This window comes from Dipodomys ordii, unplaced genomic scaffold (genome assembly GCF_000151885.1).
Source record: "Dipodomys ordii isolate 6190 unplaced genomic scaffold, Dord_2.0 Scaffold1, whole genome shotgun sequence".
Classification (NCBI taxonomy): Eukaryota; Metazoa; Chordata; class Mammalia; order Rodentia; family Heteromyidae; genus Dipodomys; species Dipodomys ordii.
Genome location: NW_012267217.1, coordinates 5965998 through 5993329, shown reverse-complemented (window position 1 = coordinate 5993329; position 27332 = coordinate 5965998). Strand labels below are relative to the sequence as shown.

The window sequence follows — 27332 nt, the reverse complement described above, 5'->3', positions numbered from 1 at the left end:
TATCTGCCCAGCTATCACAACAGTAGAATGCAACTCATTTAAAAGGGGAAGGCAGCTAGGTACCAATAACTCACAGATATAAATGTAGCTACTCAGGAGGCTGAGATTAGAGAACTGAGGTTTGAAGGCAACCCTGGCAGACACCCCCAAGAGATTCTTATCTCCAATTAACCAGCAAAAATCTGGAAATGAAGCTATGGTTCACTAGCTTGTACAATACTAGCCTTGAGCAAAAAAGTGAGCGGCCATGAGTTCAAGCCCCAATACCAGAACACGCACACATGCACGCACGAACACACACACACACACACACGCAGACACACACAAAGTGTTTATGGAGTTTGTGGACTGTTTTGTAGACTAGTGACATTAATTAAGGTTATTATATCCAGAAAGCTTGGATTTCTATAAATTATCAACTATCCCTCCCAATTATCAACACAATAAATATTTGATTCTTCCACATGCCAATATAAACTCCAGCCCTTTAAGACTATCTGCTTCTGAGTCACTAAAATGATTCATGCCCAAAGAAATTCACTGTTTTAATAATTGTATTATTTCTTGAAGTTTATATATTATCAAGTGATGCTACAGATCATATTGTTGAGCAGGAACTTTACCCGAGCCAGCATTTGCTAAGTGTATGTGATAAGTCATATATATTATGGCTCCCAAAAAACAACAAAAATGTTGTATCAGATGGGCTGCTGCCATGAAGAATTGATAGGGTGTGTTGCGGTTCCATATTCGATCACATATAACATTATTAGTATAGGACAAGTCCTTCTAACAGCAGGTAAGAGAGCAAAATGAAGTATTGATAGTGATTCTGAAAGAAGGTAGCCACGGCCCTTGCCCCTCCCCTTTCCTTTGCTTTCATCTTCAATTGGCCTAGATTGTGGGCCTCATATTAATGCCGCTTGTGTAGCTGGGATGACAGGCGTGTAACACTGCCACCATGAAAGCTGTGTTTACTGTAGCAGGAAAATTAACTCTCAATGAAAATGAAGCATCTTCTTTAGAAAAAAACTGCCAGAGCCTCTCAGAAGATAATGAGACTGATCAAATGTACCTTGGCATTAATATGACTATAAAGCAATGGCCCTGGAAGACTTGAGGGTTGTACACTGGCAGGAGTGAAGAACCGCTTCAGAATCAAAATCATAATATTTAACATTCACATACCCATGCCATTCAATATACATGAATACTCTAGAACTGTCTTTCCACATATTTTGTGGAACACAGACACAAAGACAAAGACACTGTCTGAGCTTCAGACTTTCAAATCCGAGTAAGTAAATGTGTATGAAGTTTGTGAAACAACATTAATAAATTGATGTGAAAACCAGATGTGAACAACAGACACAACAAATACATGTGGAGAGAAGAAATGGGAAAGGTAGTAGAGTGATTACTCTAAAAAGGGCTGAATGGTTGAAAAGTTACAAAGAACAAAGCCACAGTAAACCTAGCCTTAATGCCTTTCTTTCATTCAACTTGTGTTCATAATTATTCCAATTCTGGCCTGCTGCCTATCTATTAGAGGAAGAAGTTTGTGGTCAAGCACCTGCCTGGTACCACATTCAGATCACCTGGCCCCACTCATCGAACTGTGCAGCCCTGGACCACTAACCAGCCATGGTGCCTCAGTTTCCCTTCTACTAGATCCAATAAATCAATATATTTGTCTTCACCGGTTGTGATAGGCATTAACTTAATACATAGCAAGCATTGAAGACAGTGCCTGGTCTTAATAAGTGTAATTTCTTGCTGGGAATATATGAGTATTTTTGCTTACCTCAGGAGAAATTACAAAAGGGTTCACATATAATTCAGTTTTAAAGAATGAATGAATGTCATGAAAGAACAAACTCAATTATAAACTTAAGGAGCTGTGTGTCTCTAATAAAGTTATTTTTTGTTGATCAAAGGTCAGGGAATGAAATGCTTATAATTCACTACTGTTACCTGATAGTCTAGTCTCTAGAGCCCTGTGTAACACTCCACACTATTAATAACTTCTGAATCATTCTGGCATTTATAGAGAGATGATAAATAATCAGAAAAAATATATACTAAAGTAGTTTTTCCAGCAAGGAAAACTATTTGTAAATTTATCTGGGGTCAGCACATTCTTGGATTATCTTATGTTTTTCCTCCAACTTATCTAATTTCCAACTCTAAATCATAATTTTCCCTCTCTGGCAGAAATATATTATCTTCTGCAAGGTGCTAATTAAAAACTGGAATGGTCCATCCACAGTTACCCTGGTCAGCTTTAAGGGAATGGTGCTTGTGCAATCATTTAACTTTGTGGTGTTTTCGTGATGTAGAATATGTGATCAGCTCTCCAGTTTTCAAACTGTAACAATAAACAGGTATGTTAAGGAGCCAGATTACTTTTCAAGGCTGCTAAGAACTATGGTGAGGTGTCTGTGTTCTTCATATTCATAGGCGGGAATCCTAATGCAGTATAATAGGAGATGGCAAAACCATTGGGGTGGAGCCTTCATGAATGGGATTCATGTGAGGACACAGCAGAGTGACATCACGAACCAGAAAGCCAGCCCTCTCCAGACACCAAACCTTCTGCCACCTTAATCTTGGGTTGGCTTTCTGGTTGTTTTTTTTGGTCATGGGGTTTGAGCTGTGGGCCTGGGGCACTGTCCCTGAGCTCTTCAGCCTAAGTAAAGTAAGCACTCTACCACTAGAGCTACAGCACCACTTCCCGCTTTTTGAATGGTTTATTGGTGTTAAGAGTCTCGAGGACTTTCCTGCCTGGGTTGACTCTGAACCGCAGTCCTCAGATCTCAGCCTCCTGAGTAGCTAGAACTACAGGAGTGAGCAATGGGTGCCTAGCGATCTTGGATTTTTTTTTTTTAGCCTTGAGAACAAGGAGAAGTAAAGTCCTGTGATTGACAAGTCAGCCAACCTAGGATATTTTTGTTACAACAGCCTAAATTGACCATGTCAAGAGAAGTGTGTGCAAACACTGTCTCAGAGGAGGATTTAGGAGAAGTCATTCCATACATATCTTAGTTTTATTAAGTGAGTTCAACTCTTGATTTATTGTTTGAAAGCAACTAGTTAAGACTCTTCTCTGCCAAATGTTCTTTCATCTCAAGAAGCAGGAAGCAGAAAAGACATTCCTGGAACACCCTCTAGGAGTCCTAGGGGAATGTTTGTGCACTCCAATGTATGTCTAAATCAGCGTGTGTGTGTGGGGGGGGGGGGGAGCTGGGGAGGGAGGAGCAGCAGGAATGCATGGGCGGAACGGCACAGCAACCTGTTCAGGCAGACAAGACAACTCATGGATGAAAAAAAGCATACCCAGGGCTAATGTGATTCACATCCCCCTGAAAGTAGGCCTCAGAACTCCAAGAGGAATGCAAAATAGAAGGCTTCAAATGGGACATAGTCTCGGAGAACTAAGGCTGTTGATATTTTCCTTTTCTTGTTAAATTTGTAATTTTGCATTCCTGTTACATCTTTCCTATAAGGAATTAAATGCTTCATAATAACTATGATGATGATGATGTGATGATGATGATGTGTTTGTAGGCATTGGGGCTTGAACTCATGACCTTGTGTTCTTGCTAGGCTTTCTTATTCAAGCCCGGTGCTCTAATATTTATGCCACACCTTCACTTCTGGCCTTCTGCTGGTTAACTGGAGATGAGTGTCACAGATTTGTATGCTAGGGCTGGCTATGAACCATGATCCTCAGACCTCAGCTTTCTGAATAGCTAGGATTACAGACATGAACTACCAGCTCATGACTATTCTTTTATTTTTTGGGGGGTCCAGTCGTGGGGCCTGAACTCTGGGCCTGGGTGCTGTCCCTCAGCTCTTCAGCTCAAGGCTAGCACTCTACCACTTGAGCCACAGTGCCACTTCCAGCTTTTTTTTTCTTTTTGTTTATGTGGTGCTGAGGAATCGAACCCAGGGCCTCAGGCATACAAGGCAAGTGCGTACCATTGAGCCACCTTCCCAGCCCATGACTATTCTTTTTTAAGTTCCGATGCACCCTGACTATGTTCTCACGGAACAGAAGGAAACTGGTCTACTTGCCTGAATCTTCTAGGAGAGAAAGTCAAATCCCAGCTGGACAAAAGGTGTGAAGACAAAGGGCATGAAGCCCTCTGCTGTGAGCCCAGGGTGTGGGCAGGGACAGCCTCTGGACCTAGGAAGGTTACACTAGCAATGCTCCCAGATCTCCAACACCTTTGGGCTGGTGAAATATTCATAGCTTTGGTTTCAAAGCCACAGATTATGGAATCTTTGCAGGAGCAGATCCTTGCTTTCAGACTAAAAATAGCAAAGTCGCGACTGCAGTTCACTAAATCTAACTGCTATGGTCTTTATGCCTCTTATGTTCATCCTAGCTGTGTTAAGAAGTTAACTTCACACACACTAATACTCAAATACTGCTCCCCCCCCCCCCGCCCACCTGCTCTCTCTAAGCACCAGGCTCACACTTTCTCAGCTTCCTTGTTCAGCTGGCATTCTACCACTTGAGCTTTGCCACCAGTTCTACTTTTTGCTGGCTATTTTTGAAGCTACAATCTCATGGACATTTTTGTCCCATTCGCCTTGAACCTTGATTCTCTGGAGTTCAGCTTCCTGAATAGCTAGGATTGAAAGCATGAGGCACTAGCCCCCAGCTTGCTCTGTTAAAATAGTGTGTGTGGGGAGGGGGGGTGGGGAGACGTGGAGGAGGTGGGGAAGGAAGGAATAGTAGGATAACAACCAAGGGGCGAGGGGGGGGAACAAGCAGCAAGAAATGTACTCGTTACCTTACTCATATAACTGTGAGCCCGTGGTACAGCATCTTTACAATAAAACAAAATTTAAAAAATGGAAAAAAAAGTCCACATAAGAATCTGTTATTTTTATGATATCGCAGGAAAGATCTCCCGGTGAGACAGGTTGCATATCACTTCACAAACATGTATTGTGGCTTCCTCTGTGCTCAGCCCACCTGGCCCCAAGCTCTAGGGATGGGACAATGTGCAAGGTAAAAGCTTTTCCTGCTCACCTCAGCGCCACAGGCCACACATAACACCTCGAACTGTAGGCTAGAACGATGCTTGGCCATGTGGTGAGTTTCACGTTCAATGTGCTAAGCATCTACTGTTTTATAGTTGTTGGGCATGATCAACAAAATCGATTTAATAAAATGCAGGCTCTAAAGAAATATAAACAGGGGAGAAGAAAAGGGCTGGGCTTATTTACATTTCAGATGATTAGATCTGGGGAGCTTTCTTGAGTATTTAAGGTATTCTCTGAAATATGCACGATTTTTCACTTGGAAAAGCAGAAAAATTTAAGAACCGAACCAAATCTCTGCAATTACTTGCCAGCTTTACTTCAGTCATCCCTGAACTTGAAAGATAAATGTATATGGATTTCCGCCACAACTTAAGTGCTCTGCCAATGGAAGCTTGCTTTTCACGGAACTTTTTTGGTATTCAGCTTGTAATTGCTAACAGTAGCTAACAGTTATGTCACGATTTAATGTTTGCTAGACAGTATATTAAATATTTTCCATGCATCATATTATGTTATCCTCCCATCTTTCTAAGATGATGACATTATTATCTCCATTTTACATATGAGGAAAAAAATATTGAGCTGAGACAGATGGAGAAACTTTTTGAAGAGTTGAGAGCTGGTAGCAGAAGGTTAGTACCATCATCGACCCTTACAGTGAGTGCCAAGGACAGAGACAGAAGAGAAGATGCTTTCAAATGAGAGCTCAGTAATCGAGTTTGTTACTTCTTGTGAGAAGACTAGCAGCCAGGACTGGAGGTATAACTCATGGCTAAGAGGTTGACAAAATGTATGGAGGCCTCTAGTTTGATCCCTAGTGCTACAAGTAAAGAAAAACCATAAGAGCCAGAAGAGACAGTAATCAATGATGAAGGACTTAATATGGCTTAGACTCCCATTGGTAAAAATAATGACTACTCTTCATTCTTTCCTTATATTACCCTCTCCTTAAGTAAGGGAGAGCTCCAGCTTCATGTTCCCCTGGAAACAAAGAAAAATGTCATCCTGTGGCCTCCTCTCTCTGCTTTTCTTTTCTCTTAAGAAAATCCTGCATCTTTCCACTTTCAACATATCCCCAGATGGATTGGGGATATGTTTATCTAATGGTAGATCCTATTTCTTCAATGCTGCATGGTAGTGGCTTCCTCATCTGGGTTAAAGTATGAGTAAACAATGGCAAGGCACAGTGGTACATGCCTGTAATCTTAGCTATCTGGAAAGCAGAGATAAGATGATCATGGTGCTAGGAAAGCCTTGATATAGTAACACTTATGTCAAAAATAAACAAGCTCACATGGTAGCACACATTTGTAATCTCAGCTTGATGGGAACAAAGGCAGCAGAAGGATCTTGGGCCAAGACCAGTTCCAAATGAAAGTGCGAGACCCTAAATGAATAATCAACTCACAGCTTCTAGGAAAGCAATCAGGGTACACCTATATCCTGGTTATATACTATATGCACAGATTTATGTACATTTACTGATATGTGGTAAATGCTGATCCAAGAAACAGGGATCTAAAACTATGTTTTGGTATTGCATAGCTCAGAATCAATGCCGTCTTAATAACAATATTATTCTTAAATGCCCTGCTGTGTTAATGAGAAAACTGAAAGATTCAAGTTCTAAGACAGATGTGGCTTCCAGGAAGGTGGGAAAAACCATTCAACTAGACAGTACATGGAGAGTACAGTGTGTTCCATCTAAAACAGAATTGTGTTTCAAGTAGTCTAGAGGAAGTGGGTTCATCTGCATGCTTTAAGTTTAGAGAAGAAGGTTCAAAAAACTTGGTGCCTTGCCTATTTACCTCCATTCCTCTTTATGTGAGCCTTCTGTATAAATTTATTTTGTCATACTTCAAACAAACCCAAATGCCAAGATGTACAGCATCCTTGAACTGAAGCACAACAAAGCCAGCAAAATCTTTGAAAGTCTCCATTTAGAGATAAGAATTCTGGAGGGACTTTGGGTGGCAAGGGCAGGGATAGGAGACCTGGGTGGTATATATATGAATGCCAACATCAAGATGTGCTGGCAGTAGGGTGAATATGCTTAACAATTTGTTGTATACTTCAAAAGAAGTTCCACAGAGAATTTTGAATGTGACACAAGGAAATGACAAATGTTTCAGGCAACAAATATGTGAATGATTCTGATTTTATTACTATAAAATGTGTACATAGGAGCTGGAAAGGTGGCTCAGTAGTAAAGTGCTTACTTTGCATGCATGAGGCCCTGGATTCGATTCCTCAGCACCACATAGGCAGAAAAAGTTGGAAGTGGCGCTGTAGCTCAAGTGATAGAGCGCTAGCCTTGAGCTGAAGAGCCGATGGACAGCGCCCAGGCCCAGAATTCAGGCTCTACAACTGACAAAATAAAAGTGTATGTATATACACACACACACACACACACACACACACACACACACACACACACACACATATCATACTCCATAAATTTGTGTAATCATGTCAACTAAAAATAAAATCAAACTACAACATTAAAAATGTAATAATCAAAAAAAAGGAGAGACCTGGCCCTGCCACGGCATCTTTGCTTCGGTGGAAACACAATTTAAAAACGATGTGCCAGGCCCATTGCTAAGTGGCTTTGTCTTTGTTTTTTTTCCCCCCAAGAAATCATTGACTCTGGATTTGGACCTTCATTGAGAAAATGGGGATCAATAATCCCTTTATGTGAGCATCCCAGAGATCAGCAGCAAATTTCTCTTTAGAGGATGAATAGCCCAGGCTTTTCAAAAGATGTGTGGGTCTTTGGGAGGCAGGTCTGATTAATCCCTTTGGTCAGAGACAGAAGTGGAGAGCAGGAGACTACGTCTGAGTGAAGGCTACTCTGGCTGGGCTATGGGCTTCTGTCTTATCTAGGGAGGAGGAAGGGGATGCCAATGGTGAGCAGAGCAAGCAAGAGCAAAGTCAGAACTACGGTGGTACCGCCCCAAGGCGAGGGAGGTAGGCAAGTTAAGCAATGAAAAACATACAGGGAAAGAGAAAACAACAGGTGTTGCCGTGGACCAGCATGACAAAATAATGCTCATCTTCCCCTGCTGCGTATTATAACATAGAAAAGCAGCTAAAAGATGACATATAGGGATCTATGCATATGTAAATTCATTTCTAAAGAAGGCCAGCTGGGTTGACCACTTACACAGGCAAGGGGTTCAGAAAAGAATTTCACACTTATGTATCCTGGTGTTATGTATCCCATGGCTTCACTAGAAGGTATAGAACCTTCTGGTTTCATTCAGCTACATCCCCTAGACCAACATTAATACAATCAATCACACTGGTGAATACTTAATATTATAGCTATTATGTGTTTAGTAGAATAGGCCATTTATTCATTTATTATGTATAAGACCTTGTGATTTATGCATTGGTGTTCTCTTTTTTATACCATAGCTCATTATCATAAATAATCACAGAATGGGGTTTTATTTGTATGTGTATAATCTTTGGTCCTTGGAGGTATGAGAGAATGCATACGGCAAATGCATATTCAATGAGAGTGGTATGTTTCTGGAAGGAGAGAGGTGGTAATCTTCTTGCCGGTTGTGACTAAAATGTCAGTCGCCTAGATGACAACTCTGGTTTTCCTCCTTGATTGTACAAAATCATGGAACATTTAAGTCTGTGGAACAAGGGCTAACACAATGCCCTAGCACATCTAATTTTATACATGTTTCTAAATAATTATAATTATTCTCCCTGATATGTTTCTAGGTTGTGACAATGACTGGGCTTATGTTTCATAAAGATATCAATATAGGAGAATTACTGCATTTCCTCTACTAGGTCAAAGTACTTTGTGTGAAAAGAAAAAGGCAGTGTTCCGTTGTCAACACTCACCCTTAACGGCTCTATACATAAGTGACTTTTAGAATCTCAGATATCCAAATCTATTCATAAGCATCAACTTGCAAACCCAAGGTGTTGTTTCAGAATACTCTACGCAAAAATAGCACCAGGATTCTGGGTCCACTTAATATGGTTTTCTCTCATGGAGACCCATAAGAGCCTGGTTCTTTGTTTTTCCTCACCCCAGTTCAGCTGGGAAGCTTCAAAGTCAAGGATACACCACAAGACAACAGAATCAATAACAAGAAAATGGGAGTTCATGGTCAACCAATAAATGCTTATCATGTTCAAGGAAAGGATTCTCCTGCTAAGTAGGGAGAGTCTGCTGTTTACACCAGGCAAAAGACTGATGTCTTTGAATGTCTTTAATATCCGAGGGCTTTCAAAAGGGCCTCTAGACCAACAGACAAATTTGGATCTTAACTTTTTCACAGTAGAGTACTATCCAGCTGGTAAAGATACAGACGAACCCAACCCATGAAAACTACATAACCAGGAATTTATGTCATGTGTGCCCACGGACAAGCAATGACAGAGCTGTATTAATTAAATTTTTTTTCTGTTTTTCACACTCAAATAAGCAATGACAATGGACACAGACACATTCCCTTAAAATATAGATGAAATGAAAACACTGTAAATAACTTCTGCTCCACGGTTCTATATTGAACAAGGAATATCCGTAGGGCCAACTCATGATGAAATATTTAATGCATTAAAAGTTGGTCAGTCATAGAAAGACCTACCTTTGACCATGAGGGGACACGATTTCTATAACAGATCATGGACACACAGAAGCAACATCGTTTGCTAACTTGTTTGCATGATTTGAATTCTCGAAAGACAAGCATTCTGTGAGGCTTCTTTAGTTTTTCCAGCACGGGCAAGACATACAGTAGATATTCAAGATGTGCTGATTAGCCTAATTACATACGTAACTGAGCAAATCTAGAAAGTCTAAAACATTCCTTTCTGTTTAGGTTTTGATTATCTGTTTAAAAAAGTGACTCATTAGGAGTTGAAAGTACAGTCAGAAAACGTCTATGGAAAGAAATATCTTCTCACCAAGTGCTGGTGGCTCACACCTGTAATCCTAGCTCCTTGGGACGCTACGGTGTGGAGAACTGTGAGTGGAAGCCAGTTCAGGTAAAAAGTTTGAGAGATGCTCATCTCAATCAATAGCTGGATGTGATGGCATGAAGCTGTCATCTCAGCTAGGTTATGAATATGATGATCATGAGTTCAGGACTAAAGCGGCATGCACACGCACTCTTCCATGTGCCCATTTGAGAGCTGCGACAGACAAGTGTGATCAGGACCCAGACAAAGTGATAAATCTAACAGCCAAAGAAGGAGAGTTTTACCTAGGGAGAAGGCTGTTAGAGCAAGGGAGAATTTGCAAATGGATAGAACCTTGGAGAACATACACATTAAGATGTGTGAAAAAAAAAACAAGAGTAAATGAGAAGGATTACAGAAATGTCCCTATCTGTCTACTTATATCACATGGGGCAATAATAGCTAATATAAATTAGTTATGGTACTATATAAACTCACCTTATATTCCTCTAGAATAGCTATCAACATTTACTGAGTTTGGTAGGCACTGTCCTTAGAGCTTTATATGTTATATAGCAGCACATTTAATCCTCCAAACAACAAGACAAGTATTATTAGTGAGCTCCATTTCATAGTGTAGGAAGCCAAGGCACCAAAATATTAAATAGCTTGTGTGAGGGTGCAGAGATAATATACAGTAACTGAAATATGAAAATAAGCAAAGTGATCCCTTAATCCCTACTCTATTCTGCTTTTTCTCTGCTTTAAATATTAAGACGATAACATCTTTCAGGACATCTCATAGAATAGTTATGAGAAATAAATGAAATGATGTCTATGAAACTGTGTGAAACTATAAATTATTGAAGAACATAAAGTATCCTTGAAAAGTGGTTCTAACAAGGTACACTGTGCATTTCCTATCACGTTGGACCTTACTGTTTCCCTTCAGAGGGAGTGATGAAAATCAGGAGTTCATGGAGAATCACTTTGGAGATTTACCTCCACCACCAGAGGATGAATTATTCACCAGCCATATAACCCGGCATGCCTAGGAGCAAATTATTGATTCCATGGTCCATTTCTAAGCCTGTATCAGCTTCCTCTGTCATAGAGAAGGTTAACTCAGATGTTCTGATGATTGGCTTTTAAGGGAGCTGATAATTAAAGAGTTGACATTTTAATAAATATAACATAGATGAAAATCATCTTGACCATGAACCTGAATTAACATGACAGTCTATGTCCCCTAAAAACGCACAGACAGAAGCCCTGCCCTTCACTGAGATCATAGTTGAATATGGGGTTCTTTGAGAAGTAATTAAGTTTAGAAAAAGACAGGAGGATGGGGCCCCTGGACGGTATTAGTGTCCTTGTAAGCAGAGTGTCAGAAGCCAGAACTCACTCTCTTTCTCACCACCTTGTGAAGGCATAGGAAGAGGCTCTGCAAGCCAGGAAGCAAATCTTTGCCAGCAACCTCGTTGGCCATCATTTTTATGTGGGACCTCCTCATTGAAACTGTGAGATATAAATTCCCATTGCTTAAGGCACCTAGTCTATGGCAGTTGGAGCTGTGAAGAACACATTACATTTTTGGGTTTTTTGAGGCAAGTTTTGCTGTTTAGCTCTGGCTGGCCTCCAACTGGCTCTGTAGCCACAGCTGGCCTTGAACTCATCATCTTCATACTTCAGCTTCCTGAGTGATGGAATTATGGGCCTGTGGAGCTCTGGGAGAAAATTCTGTTGCTGTATCTCATCCCAGAAGAACAAGTATTGGGAAGTCTGATGACTTGCTTAAGACTAAAAGCAAAAAGGAAACAAGTCTGGAATCAGGATCCTATTCTTTTGAGTTGCCTGGATTTAAATATAAAATTCACTCCAGGTCAGTTTGAAAAGCCTAGGTAATGACTGGATAACAATGTTCATAAAGTATGTGAGAGGGCACATCTCCCTCTGGAGCCAAGTAGAGCACAGATACGCTTAGATGCTCATTTCCTAGAGGGTTGGGGATGTTCTGGGATAATGAGCCAAGAGGATGCTACCATTCTGGGTTGATACCAATAGGGATTGGTACTTTGAACAGGGCCATTTAAGATTTGGTACCTGTTGAGTCACTTGATAAGACTCAAAAAAGAAAAACAGGTATCTAGTTTTTGAATATGCAAAAATATCCTAAGCTTTCACCTGACTCTGCCTTTAAATCTGATTTCCAAGTCCTATTTCCAGAGCTGTGATGATGTATGTGTGCATTTGTGGTTTGGAAGGCACCGCTATACAGGTTGATTTTTGAATTCATTACTATAGCAGAAACAAAAAAGCCATTGGATTAGCACTCAAAGGACAAAGAACTTAAAAAAAAAATAGCCACACAAAGCTCATCCAGGAGGACATCTTCTTTCTAATTATGAGGAAATATAATAGAGTAAGGTTTTATTAATCAAGCTCTTTTCACTCAGGCATGAAGAATAGCTAGGCAGAAAAAAAGCAAAGAGACGGTGTGACTGTAAGCTAGATAATTAAATTCAGGATCAAGCGGATCAGAGAAGGCCATAAAAGTCAGGTGGACAGAAGAACTGAATCCCTAAATCCTTTCAATTCTATACTGTTAATTGAGACAAGAAGATAAAGGGAATTTAATAAGGGGTGTGTGTGTGTGTGTGTGTGTGTGTGTGTGTGCATGTGTGTTAACATCAATAAGGAGGCAGTTTTGAAGTGACCTCATCCCGCTGACGGGTTTTGGTACATCTTGCCTTGGACGACTCACAGAACTTCTCCACGCAGTCCACACCCATCTCTTCTCCCATTATCCCTGTGGACTCTATGGGCAACAGCAGGCCTCAGGGACTGGACTGAGCCCCGTATCACATCATTAGAGAATGACAGCACGTCTCAAATCTCTGTTTCTGAGTTTCAGGTTGGTGTTCTATCAAGCATAATGATTATAAACAGAGAAAGGGCAACGATGGGGTAACTAATATTGGAAGGTTTCTAACATCGCCTTCCAAACCGGAGTATCTCTGCTTTCCTTAAAATATTGAGTAAGGAAAATGGCCATCATACATTACAGAGGGTTTAATCCGAGCCCTGACTCGCTGTGCCAACGTGGACAAAATTACTGAAGCTCTCTACACTTTAGGTTTTCCAGTAGGGCAGAATACATATATTTATTTCCGTGACCCTTGTACCCTGAGCCTGTTGTATCATGTGCCGTGCTCCAAGCCAGCAAAGGATGACCACCATATTGGAAAGGCTCAGTCAGAGAAGGTAGATTGAATGTGATATGGAAGTGATTGTGACAAGTAGGACAGCATGGTTCGTATCCTGTGGCATTAGTCCGAGAGAAAGGGAGAGGCTGATGGCAGGGGTATACTGTAGGCAAGTCCTTTAGAGAAAAGAACATTTAAGCTCAGTTTTCCAGTGTTGGTTTCCGTGGTACCCAAGGTGTTTTGGCTAATCTAACAAGACTGGAGCTTAAGCTTACCCCACAGGAAGTGGGGTACAAGGTGCTAGGTGACACAAAGGTTCTCATATATTGTACTACGTGCCTGGGACTCCAAGCTGATGGCAATGACAGTAGACTTGCCAAGACAGGAGCAATCCCACTCACCTCATTCCAGAAGGATCACTGCAGACATGGTGATGACTGGATTTGGGGGAGAAGGAAGAATCTGAATAGGAAGAGACAGGTTGGAGCTTAGGTAATACTTCAGATAAGAGACGATGCAGGAAAAGAAGAGCCAACAGCGGCAAGAAAATTTTAAAAGAAAGAATAACTATTTGACCTGGGATCAAATAGATGTCTTTTTGATGGAGTGGAGTTACTGAGGTTTCTATTGTGGTCATAGATGGCAAATCAGGGGGAAAAAATTGAGCTTGGGGATATGAACAAATCAATTCAATGACCCTTTGTTCTCATGGAATCTAGACGCTTATCCTGTAGGTTAAAATATGGGTTCAAAGACAATATAAAGGACAAGTAAAGGTCCACTAGTCAGAGAAAGGATTCAACTAATGTATTGCACAACACAGAGGTTTCAAATAAACCAGCAACAGATTTGATTGCTAGCTTCACTTGCTAAAAGTGCTGGTGGAATCTGCTGGTATTTTTCTGATATCCTTTGGACCTGAAAGCCCTCATCATAATCATCAACCATATTCAAAGACTCTGGAACAGGGGATGGAGAGAAAGGCAGATGTATGAACTCACACATATATAATGTCTCTTCAGATTTTCCCATCTTTCTATGCTTGATGTGTTCGGCTGTAGTGTTCTGAGGTACTGTTAGCGAGAACAGTGTAAACAATGCTCCTAGGAGGTTGTACAACAAGGTGGTGGTCATGAGAGAACAATCAGCCTAATGTGGCAGTGTACCCTTTCTGGAGGTCTGAAGGTCTTTATTGGAAAGGGTTTTCCCTTAAAAAAAAAAAAGGTTCTGAATGGTGGTGGGGGTAGGGAGGGTGGTACCGAGGCTTGAACTCAGGGACAGAGCAGTCTTCCTTAGCTTTTCACTCAAAGCTAGTTCTCTAACCACTTGAATCACACACCTCTATTTTCAGCTTTTTGGAGGTTAATTGGAGATAAGAATCTCATAGCCTTTCCTGCCTGGGCTGGCTTCAAAGAATGGTCCTCAGATCTCAGCCTCCTGTGTATTATAGGAGGGAACCACCAGTGTTTCGTGCAGAAAAAAAAGGTCCTGATAATTTTGTTTTTTTTTTCTGGTCAGTGTGAGGCTTGAACTCTGGGCCTGGGCACTGTCCTTCAGCTCTTCAGCTCAAGGCTAGTGCTCTACCACTTGAGCCACAGTGCCACTTCTGGCCTTTTCTGTTTATGTGATGCTGAGGAGTCGAACCCAGAGACTCATGCATGTGAGGTAACCACTTTTACCACTGAGCCACTTTCCCAACCCTGTGATTTTTTTTTTTAAAAAAAGGTGAAGTTACATATACTCAGTCCAAATACCCAAGATGATAATGGAAGAAACTGGAGGCTGATACTACATACATCTAGGTGCAAATTTAGCACAACTTAGGTGAGGCCAGGTATTCTCCTCCTACTCATGTTCCAAGATTCTCAGATCTCACCAGATGCATACATACTACTGCCCTGTCCTAGGAGAAAGGGAAAGAGCATCAGCCACAAAATCTAATGAGAAGCAAAGCTGTAACTTCTGAGATAAGGCCTGAAAAAATGAGGATGGAGGTTGAAAAAGGTGTGACCTACCTGCTTCCAAATAGCTGTGAGTATATTGTACAGGACACGGAGATTTCCAATGATTTAAGATAACAAAGCTACTACAGGGAAATCCACTTAGGATCATCAAAATCTCAAGGTCAATTTCCTAAGTATTCACAGCAGATATTTAACAGTACCATCTTTCACCTCCAGGTGGCAGCAACTTTCTTCTGTTCTTCATATGGTTGCCTTTGGCCTTTGTTTCCTGCTTCCAATATAATTCCACACTTCCTTGTCTTTCACAAATAAATATTTCACTGCCTGTGCAGTTTGGGGAAGATTACTGTAAGTCACTCTCACTGCAAGAAAGCAGTTCTCTTGGTAAAGCTACAGGATTCTTCAAAGAGCCCAAACTAATTTAGGTTTAAAGTGGAAAAAAAAAACCAGTAAGGTATTTTCTTTCTCCATTCCTACAAACTGCAAATGCTCTGCACATGCTAAGCCACAGCAATGTTTCTTTAAGGACTTCTAAAAGAAATAAAACAAGCAATGAGAAAATATTTGGAACTGAAGGGGTTTCTGTTTTGTAAGAGTGTTCAATCCTATGAATGATTTAAACCAATGCTTTTCTACAGGATGAAACTTGATAAATCTGTTTGCAATAATATACAGGCTGGAAGAAAAGAACCAATGGTCACCGAAGGATGACAATGCAGTTACCTTTCTGGTTTATTTGGATTTCACAGAAACCAAAGGGAACTGCTTCCTTTCTGTGTAGAGGTACCATGAGCCCCGTGGAATCTGTATTTACCTATTGTGAAAACAAGGCTCAGGAGACTTGCGTACATTACAGCCTCATCTGAGGCTGTAATAAACACTAAGAATGTCAATGAATCACCTGGGTAGTACTAAAGAGATCTGTTTAATGTGATTGAGGGCTGATATCTATGAACCTTCTTTAAAGAGATACGATGCGAAGTCAGATTCTGGAGAAATGAGGTTTCTAAGTAAGTAGGATTAAATGTTCTTTAAGTTTCAAGGTGGAGGTGTTTGAGTCTGTTTTGACTAAACATGTATGCTCTGGCAATTCAATAATAACTAAGAGTAAGACTTGAGAGCCATCAACTTACTTTAGTTTTTTTATTCCTCTCTGTTTTGTTTTGTGTTTTGTTTTTTTATAAGCAGTCCAGGGTCTGAATTCAGGGCCTTCATCTTGCTAGTCAAGTGCTTTACCACTTGAGCCATGTCCCTAACTTTTTTTGCTTCTTTTATTTTTCAGATATAGTCTCTGGTTGTTTTCTTTTGGTTGTTGTTTTGCCTCAGCTAGCCTAAATCCATAATCCTCTTCCTTATGCTTCCAATGTTGCTGGATTACACATAAGGACCAGTGTAGCTAACCTGTTGGTTGAGATGAATTCTCACCAACTCTGTGCCCATAAGGACTTCAAACCATGGTCCCCTCAAATGGTATTTTAGTTAGGAACGATAGAACACCTCCTGGATTATACAAAAAGGTAAGAAATTATGGCCCCCCGCAGGGAAAACTTTAAAGTTCTTAACTCTGGGAAAGTTATTTTCCTTAATCACACTTTCTAGTTTATTCCATAGGAGGGAAATAATAGAGTGTGATCTCTTCCATCCTTGTCTGATACTAACCCCACCTTCTCCTTTGGGACCTTTCTCCTCACGTGGTCTCACATGAGTATTGTTAATCAAGTGTCCCAGCCAACCACAATCTAGGCTAGGACCCACTTCTCTGATCATATTCTGGACTCCAAATACTGTGATTTTTGAAGAGGTGGCATGCAAAAGCTAAACTAATGCACTCTGGGCCTGTGCCCGCTCATTAAATCCTGCCTCCCAGAAATCCTGGGTCCTGGCCTAGTTGTAGCTATCTGTAGGTCCTCCGCAGTTGCTTTTCCTTTGACTCTATAATATTTCACCATCCTGCAAAGTTACCTGTCTTGAAGCTAGCTAGATCCATTAACTTCCTTCACTTACAATGAAAGAATCCCATCTAATAGAGAGTAACATGAATGAAAATTCAGACAGTGACTCTAAGTGAACAATAGATTCCAGGAGGATCAGATGCTTCCTAGCTCTGAGCAACACTGGTATGATTCTTGGGCTTACTTATTCTTTCTTCTTCTTCTTCTTCTTTTAGTTGTATAAAGGAATTGCCATTTAACAAAAGCAGTTTATGAATACAACTCATCTTGATCCGTATCATCTCTTTCAATGTTCCCACCCAACCCTCCCTTAACCATCCTTTAAAAATTTTTTTAATTTAATTTTTTTTGTGTGTAAACATACTGTATAGAGGGGTTACAATTACATGGGCAGGATAATGCGTACATTTCTCATCAAGCATTGCAGCCTCCTCCTTTGTTTACCCTTCCCATCTCTTCCCAGCCTCCCCCCCCCCCCCTGCTTTTTAAAATTTTGGTGCCAGTACTGGGGCTTGAAGTCAGTACCAGGGCACTCCTTCCTTAGCCTTTTGCCCAAGACAAGTGCTCTATTACTTGAGCTACACCTCCACTTCCTAAATTTTGGTGGTTAATTGGAGATAGAGTTTCATAGACTTTCCTGCCCATGATTGCTTTGAATTTCAATCCTCAGCTGGTAATCCTGAGTACCCAGGAATATCAAAGCGCCCAGATAAATACCTACTTTTAATAGAAAGGTATTTCAGAATTGGTAACCTTTATTAGAATCTAGCATGATCTTCTAGCCCGTATTCTCATATAATTAAGAAAATAATTACCAAAAATCAACCTGTTGTAGTCCCCCCCACCCCACTGCCCTCACATAAAGCATTAGTAGAAACAAAACCATCTGAGACCAAGAAGGAGACAAACCATTTCCATCACAGCCACCTCTTGCTGTAACGCTGGGTGATTTGAGCCTGAATGTTTTCCGTAAGGACAACCTAGAAGGTGGAACCCAAGTTTAAGGTCTACATAACTGTCACCAAGTTAAATCTGGGCAATGGTCAAAGTTATTAAACAATTAAGTAGCTGATTCTGCCCTGGAACATAAAAATAAGGTGGGAATTTGAAAGGTTTAAGATGAAGCATCACCCATGGGCACTTTCTAGAGAATAGTGCAAGTAGCTTTGTTAATGAAATCAACTACAGTCTAGTCCATTTTCCCAGTCTGTTATCAAACACTAGAAGAGAGTATGTTTCCATACCAAACCCCAGAGCAACCTTTTGCTTATCTACCAAAACATATGGGTTAAAAAAAAAAAAAACTATAGAAGCAGGATGGGTGAATACAGCCATACTATTCAACATATGTATGTGAAAATGGAACCAAGAAATTTGGGGGACTTGTGGGGTTGGGAGAGATGGGAAGAATGATGACACTGATCAAGATGCATTGTACTCATAAATCATTATGTTGAACTGGAACCCCTCTGTATGACTAATAAACACGGAGACAAGCGTTGGGTGGGGGGCGGGGCGTACCTAGCCAAGTTTTACAGGTCCTATCATTAGTTTTTGCTCTGTAAGTCAAAAAGTCAAGGAAGAGCAAATTCTGATAATAAGACAAGTCTCCTGTCTGCATTACCTGTGCCCACTGAGTACACAAGGAGTCACGATGGAACATTCTGGCAGGGCATTTGGGGGCCTGTCACCTATCAGTGGTAGCAGCGATGTCTTTGTCAAGCTTTTTCCTGATTCTCCTGCCGCCAGCCTGGCACATCAATCAAAGGGGGGTAAGTGGGGGCGGCCCAGGCAAAAGCCTTCTGCTTAACTCAAGACCAATTAAACATTCATCTTACTAAACTGTTAGCACTGCTCCTGTTCCTACCACTAGTAGGCAACTGACACATGGCGGAAATGCTACTGTGAAGGTGGGTGGAGATTTGGAGTCCTGCCCAGCACTGACTGACAGGTTACATTTGTGTCTCCTGGCTTCCATTCCTATGCAGTAAAAGTAAGGAACTTGGCCTGAACCTGTGATGCCAACATTTCTTTCACAGATCTGAAAGTGGTGATTTAGAAAAACACTGTCCTGGGGCTGGGAAGGTGGCTCAGTGGTAGAGCGCTTGCCTTGCATGCCTGAGGCCCTGGGTTCGATTCCTCAGCACCACATAAGCAAAAAGAAAAAAGCCGGAAGTGGTGCTGTGGCTCAAGTGGTACAGTGCTAGCCTTGAGCTGAAGAGCTGAGGGACAGTGCCCAGGCCCAGAGTTCAAGCCCCACGACCGGACCAAAAAAAAAAAAAAAAGAAAAACACTGTCCTTTCTTTAAAGGCCTGCTTTTATTCTGGTTCCAGTATTAATAACTCTATGTAGCCAGGCTCTGGTACCTTCATCTAGAGGATAAAACAAAAAAGAATGGGGAAAAAATGAACAAACAAGAGTGTTCTTATTTTTATGAGACAAATGCATCCTAGCTGTATCCATGAGAAACCTTATAATGGTTTCAACTGCATGTATATAAATATTTAACTTCTCTGTAGCACCATTTCCAACATGAAACCATCAAAGTGTGAAAAAGACACTTCTTACCCTTTACAAAAATCTGTGACTTTTCCACACCCAAACGTTGATTTGCATAGAGACTCTTACAACTACAACTTTTTGTGGCATGAGTATATGGCTACATAAAATCTCAGGTACATCTTCAAGCAATAAATCATAACTGACACATAATTGACACGAGGTAGAGAAAATGAACTTCTGTTTTACAGATGATAATTCCTATGAATAGGCAGAAATGCTTTATTTTCCATGTCAGCATAAAAACAGCCCTTAAAAGTGACCTCCAGAATCTCTGTTATGTAACGGCTCTTGGGGACATACTACCATCACCACCATCATCGCTAACAATGAATGATAAATACCCAACTCCTCTAACCCTTTTGGAATAGAGCAGGGTTAGAGGACGAGGAAGAAGAGGAGAAGTTTAAGATGCAAATAGACATGTGCTTCTTGTCTCTGAAGCACTTGCTTGGAATCTAGCCGTATTTGAAACCTTGAATCAGGGCCTCACCACTAAAGTTACCCACAAGATCTTTAGTTTTTATCTTGTTTTTTCACTTGGTGTGGCCCAGTCATGCCCAATACTGGCTTTGGAACTCAAGATCCTCCTTCCTACCTCTACCTCCTAAGTAGCCATGATTACAAGTATGCAACATTCCACCTGGCTGAACAGGAATATTTTCAATCATCTGAATCAGCACCACTAAATCCGGAACATGGCACCAGAAGAGAGAAGCGATACAATGAGTTTCACCAACCTCCCATCAGTTTGCCTCATCTATAGTTATCTGCCCATAGAAACTTGACGATCTTCTCTTTGTGTCTTGTCACTTCTTTAAAAATCTCATTGTTCTTTTGGTTAGATGCTACATAAGCCTACGCCCCAATTATCCGTCTAAGTGGCTTTTCTTGTGTTCATCCATGTCACTTCATTTTTCTCTAGTTCTGCTGTCTTTTGCCAGTATAATTGACAGGGCTCAAGGCAATGAGCCTAAAATGGTAGAAGAAAAAAAAAAAAGGAATTCTTCCCTTCTCTTGCATCAAGGAAGATATGGTAAGGCCCACCCACACCAGGCCAAGAGTGAACGAATGAAGGAAGGTTTAATGCATGACACTGACAAGAAAATTTCCAGATCTACATCCCAAGCCATCCTCAAATCAACTAATTCTTCTTCTACAGTACGTTGACCCCAAGGGAGACATTTGGAGAGACAGTGTTTATGTTTGGAATCACCACTCCACATGTCTAATTCCGTGTTAAACAGTGGCTCACATAATGAGCTGACTTGTTTGTTTTGGTGCTGTTTATTGAGGCTTGAAGTCAGGGCCTAGGTGCTGTTCTTTAGCTCTTTTCACTCAAAGGCTATTTGCTCTACCACTTGAACTACAGATAACTTCTGGTTTGATGGTTGTTAATTGGAGCTAAGAGTCTCAAGGACTTTTTCTGTCTCTGGCTGGCTTTCAATAACAATCTTTAGGTCTCAGCCCTCTAAGTAGCTAGAATTACAGGATGGAGCCACTGGTGCCTGGCTTTGAAGCTCTTTACTGGGATGATAATGCCCCTAGCTGGAAGTCTTCATTGGTCTTTGGGGAGTTAGTATCACGGCTCACCCTCATTTCTGTCACTGGTTTCTTTCAGCCCTAGTATTCTCATGTGCTAACACATTTTCTCTTGGTTTTAGCAGATTTTGTTTGCCTTGAACAGACATTCTTGTCCACACATTTCTTCAGCTCCAAAGGAAATGTTGTCACACAAAAGGGCCAATGGATGTCACCTCTCAGATCAACAGAAGACAAAAGAAAAACACTACTAAAGTCTGTGTTTTTTTTCAAGCTTTCTTTTCTATAATAATAAACATTGGCTTGGTAACTGTCAAGCACCTACCCAAATGTCATGCATTGCCTATACACAAGTTTATAGCAGAAATTCAATCCTTTTTATATTTTCCTGAATGGCAATTGCCTATTTGATGAACTGATTAGAGCATTTGCTAACCCAGCCTCCTCTAATCATTGTTCCTAACTGGTAAGTATAGTGGATATAACTCAGGGCAGAGTCAAGCTAGTGACAAACTCAACAGCTAATTCTATAAATGATCCCCAACTTCTATCAGGAAATCAACTGTCTCTTTCCCTTCATCACTATTGCTAGATGAGTATTTAAACTTTCTGAACTTTTCAGAGCTAATATTTCACAAAGAACTATCAAATGTATATCACTTGACTAGAAGCAGATGCTAGCTGATACATGGGGCTTCTTCACAGCCAGGTAGGTGACTTATTTCCATATACCAGAGTCAAAGTATTAACCTAAGGAAGGTTCAAGATAGAAATTATAGAAATGTTGCCTAACTCCCAACCAAATAAGGTGTATATGTATTAAATGTGTGCACATTCTAGCTAGAATCAATTTAGAAATGTCCCCAACTCTCCATTTGCCTAATTCAATCTATTGAAGACATACCAGCTCATTGCTTTCCCTACTAATTGTAAGTAGGTCTTTACTCAAAAACCTTTTTGCTCTAGAATAACTTTTATATTTCCTGGTGGTCGTAATCAAATGTAGGATATTGTGCATGTGTTTTATCATTGGACTACCAACCTAATCTCTGGAACAAATTTTCAGACAATTCTTTCCCACTTTCTCACTATATTATAACTCTCAACTTGGTCTTACATATAGTCAACAATTTTTTCCTCTGAATATTACACAATTATTACAATATTATCCCCATGTACTTAGTATTCTAGTCTTATCACATAATGTTTACATGCATGTATGGTATCAGTGTAACACATCAGGGAGAAGATGTTTTTCTGTCTTTCCTTATCTGTCTGTCTGTCTCTCTTTCCTACAAGACAGCACCTAAAAACCATGTTTTATTTATTTTTCTAATCTAGTGCTTTCGATGGTGTCTGGAACTGCAAATAAATGTTGTTAAATAAATGAAAGTTAGATTTTCTCAACACTAATAGGAAAAACCTTTTTGTTTCTTGAGGATTACTTCTCTGGAGATAAAAGTAGTCTAAACTTACTAACCAAATGACATGCTATGAATTATGCAGAAATAAGTTATCATTATTCCAGTAAGTCCAGAAAGAAAAGGAAAAGAAGAGAAAACCTATTATTTACTCAGTGTTTCACATTAAGCCATTGAGAACAACGGGGCAGACGCTGGGTTTCAGGACTGACAATTTTGTTCTCTGTTGGTTGGCTTGGCTTGTGTTGTGTTGCTCATTTAATCAGCTTGCATGCTCTATTATGTAATAAGTTTCTTTAGTACAATATGCCCTGTACAGAGAAGGAATATAAATGCCATGCACTCCAAGAGTCACTTGATTTTTCTCTTCTTTCCATGTAACCTTTTTCTCTACTTTCCATGTGATAACTATCAGCATTATTTTTTTTTTTTCCAGCTTTCCAGGTCTGAAAGGACAATGCTGTGGCTATTGTGAGAGACCAAGAAGGAAGGATGTCTGGCTTTTAGGCATTGTGTAATTTATAGCCCAATCCTCTGGGTTATAATTCCCCCTCCGTGGAAAAGAAAAGCATAATATTTAACAACATCACCAAGCTATTGTGCAGGTTAATTAGATTTAATGGAGAACAGGAGGAGAGCTGATTATGTACTATTCAAGTTCAAAGTGTCATTATTTTGTGTCTAAAAATAATCATGATTTAGGTATAAAGTTAATTTGGAAACTCAATCTTTGGTAATCATTCTCCCACTTTTTTTTTAAAGCCATACTTTCTAATAAAAATCTCATTCTAGGCAAAATCTAAAGAAGTAAAATGAGAGATTGTGAATTTCCATTTTTTTAAATTAACAAGACACAGTTATTATCTTTCTTTTCTCTTCTTTTAATGAAATATTATATATTAAAAAGTTAACTCTGGGGGCTGGGAAGGTGGCTCAGTGGTAGAGCACTTGCCTTGTATGCCTGAGGCCCTGGGTTCGATTCCTCAGCACCACATAAGCAAAAAGAAAAAAAGCCGGAAGTGGCGCTGTGGCTCAAGTGGTAGAGCGCTAGCCTTGAGCTGAAGAGCTGAGGGACAGCGCCCAGGCCCAGAGTTCAGGCCCCACAACCGGACCCCCACCCCCCCAAAAAATAAAAAGTTAACTCTGTGGAAAGAGTATTATAAATAAATAAACATTTGTTTCATATGAAGCATCTGTAAGACACTAAGTTTGTTGCCTTAATGAATTTTGTAGCTGAAATAACTTTTAAGGTCATTTCTGGTTAAGTTCCATTTGTACTTTTGTTTAAGAACTAGTGAAAGGAAGACCTTAGTGTTCCTCAACTAGAAAACAAAACAAAACCTGGATATTCTCTACGGAAAAAAATAAACAAAATGGTAATCATCAAAATTAACATAATGGACTATGAAAATTTTCATGAAAAGTTGAAGCTGATACCTCAGAAAAATCTGAATTGTGGACTAAGTTATGCTAAATATTGGGAAATATTCTTTAATAGGTATAAAGTGATAATCTTGGAAAATCAGATCAAATTTGTTAGGATAAAGATGTTGCATTCATCATTTTTGGTAAGTTTGAGCTGAAAGGGAAATGTAACACTTTTTATTTAGAGTTTAAGGAACACTACCCAGACTAGTTAGTAGAAATATATTCTCTCTAGAACAACAGGAATAATTCAGTTTGAATACAACCCTACTAGAACTTTCCATAGAGAAGATAATACGCATACTGTAGTTTGCATACTCACCAAGCAAACTTCTGGTTATTCATTCGATTTCCCCGGACTCTTGATACTGGGGATGGATGTACCCTGTAGGCAGAACAGAATAAGACAGTTATCGAAAGTATATGGTCCTGACTGTAAATGAATAAGGATTCCTATTTCATAAATAATATATGTCCTCCCCCCAAAAGTCCTTCAGAACTTGATCATTTCTTAGTAAGCAGACACACATTCCTGTGCCTTGCAAACCTCTAGGAGGCCTGTTTCCTCCTTAACCACTCCTGAGATCACAGGGCCTTGGCAGAACCAAAAGTTTCAATAAACTGACTTACAGCACATGGTTACTGAAGACCCAGTTCTTGCCAGAGACAAGAATGGGCACCAGTGTTACATGCAATGTGGTGCCTGTTGTCAATGAGCTCTCTTCATGCTGTTAAAGGGACATCCAAAGAGACAATGAATGATCCCTCTTTCACTCAGCTTCTAGATTTAAAACCTGAAAAGCAAGGCAACTTTGTTGGTGTACAAGAATACAGTATGTGAGAATGGGAAAGCAATAAAAGGTGAGTAGCTATTTATAAGAGAAAAGCTTTGGGAAAGTCATGTTCTCCCCGTTCGGTCTAAGAAAGGCAGAGCCAAGTCAGAGTCAATTGAAAATGTTAGGCCGACAATGAAAAGTGAAGAATACAAGGCTCTACAAGTTTCTAGGCCTGGAAGCCTACAGGGCTAGAGTTGAAAGTTTTCAGGATATGTTGATGTCCTCCAATCAGAGGCCAACTAGTAGACACCTCCACCTCTTCCTGTGTGACCAACTGGCAAAGCTTAAGTGGCCTAATTACTGCCTCCCCAATGGTCTACTTTCTGCTTCTTCGGATTTCTGAGATCTAGGTAGCCTTTTAGCTTGCATTATCTTCACTTGGTATACTTCAGATTTTGCTTTTACTATTATTTGATTGTTATTATTAAGGTGATGCACAGAGGAGTTACCATTTCATAATTCAGGTAATGAATTATTTCTTTCCCTTTCCCCCTCCTATCCCTGCCCACAAGTTGCATAGTTCATTTTCGTTCTTTTATTTTGCGTGTGTTGGTTGTGGGGCTTGAACTCTGGGCCTGGGTACTGTCCTTTAGCTCAAGACTAGCACTCTACCACTTAAGCCATAGCTCCACTTCCAGTTTTCTGGTGGTTAATTGGAGATAAGAGTCTCATGGACTTTCCTGCCCAGGCTGGTTTTGTACTGTGATCCTCAGAGCTCAGCCTCCTGAGTAGTTAGGATTACAGGGGTGAGCCACTGGTGCCCAGCTGCAGAGTTTATTTTCAACACAGTGTCTACATAATCATATATTCCTTTCATTTGTAAGAAAGATGATAAGAGATTTTTAAACTGGTAAACTAGTACTAAGGTCCAGTTAGAACCATTAGCTCCTCCTCACTGCTTGGCAAGTAAAAACCATGTCAAAACATAGAAGACATGCTAGCCCCAAACCTGGAGCCTGACCTCACTCTACACAGGGCAGGCTGATTCCTTCCAACATCCCTTATTAACATTCCTTTCCTCATAGGCTTCTCAATGGCTGCTCCAGCTGAGCTGCTCAGCACAGATTTTCTGCCCTGCATGGGGGGAGGGTGTTAATTATGCAGGAAGATGGAGGGGGGGGTCAGACAGCCCCTCTGGTGAACTGCCTCATTCAAATGAGACCCACTTCCTGCTGCTCTGCAGCCACAAGGATCACCTGTTGGTCTTGGCATCTGGCCAAACTGGGGCCTTGCGGAAATGACAAACTCAGCTAAAATGAAATGAAAGCCAGAATATTCCAGTACCCAAAATAGGAGTGGGGTAAGGGGTGGGGAGGTGAATGGGAAGACAGAGACAAAAAGACAGAGGAGAGAAATAAAATGTGTGAGACTTATATACAATAGGTAGCATAACTAGGTTTTCCTAGTCTCTTTCAAATATAATCCTCCTCAAGATGGACATTCTGAGCATCCAAATTTGTCCCCAGATAAAGACCCCTGACATATAGGGAAATGGAGGAAACTTTGGCTCTATCCCTCACCGGAGGTCAGAGTCCTATTTATGAAATAAGTTTTGGGGAGCCCCGAATACTCAATTTTTAATTCACTTCATATCCTTTAAGCCTATATCCCCTTCGATTCTTCCCTCTTTAACTCAAGTAGTATAAGGAACCAGTTTTTCTCAGTGTGGTCAATTTGCCTGCAGTATTGTCTTATCAGGCCCGTATTTCCTGGATGGAGGAAACAGGCATGTTTAATCCATACTTACAATATTCTCTAGGCATCTGCATCTTTTAGAAAAAAATTCATTGATCACAGATCAAATACCACAAGTGTCCAATTTCTAAAATGCTGTAGCAGTCTTCAGAATAGAACTTCTCATTGTGTGTGTAACCAAATAATCACATGATTTCCTGAATTAAAAAGAAGAATCAAGGAATATTTTTCTTCTTCAAAAGGAGTACACTGGTAATATGTTGCGCAAGTCAACACTAAACAGACCATAACACTTGCATTTCAGCCACCCCTTAAATTTTATTTCTTTAAAAGGGTATCCAGTTTTTGTGAGCTTAGTCTTTAAATTGGGATGCTTTTGCTTTTATCTGCCTTCTTTCCACATATAGCATCCAGGCAGGTAGCAAATTCAAAACCCCAGTAGGAGAAACCATCACCTAATCTGCATGTCATGCATTATTCATAACCTCCTGATTTCTGCACCTGCACCTAGGCAGGAAGCTTGCAGGGAATGTTCATTATTCTCCCTTTAGCCCCACACAGGCTGGATTACTGCTCCATCACTTTGTTCTGTAACTAAGGGGTTTAGGCCTTAAACCAACCACTGGATATGAAAGAGGAAAAAAAAAAAAAAAAGAGCACCACTGGCTGAAAACAAAGACAATCTGGTTGTTGTTCTTTAACATACCAGATCCTCCAAAGTTATCTACTGAGACTGAAA

General features: G+C 40.4%; 1 protein-coding gene across 1 annotated transcript in view; it reads right to left on the bottom strand.

The window, feature by feature from the left end:
• Positions 1-27332, bottom strand: part of Klf12 (Kruppel-like factor 12) — a 179773-nt gene that overhangs the window by 35543 nt on the left and 116898 nt on the right. Inside the window, exon 4 of the mRNA XM_013010447.1 lies at positions 24385-24447. Within this exon, the coding sequence (XP_012865901.1) occupies positions 24385-24447 (63 nt within the window). The remainder of the gene's footprint in view (positions 1-24384; positions 24448-27332) is intronic.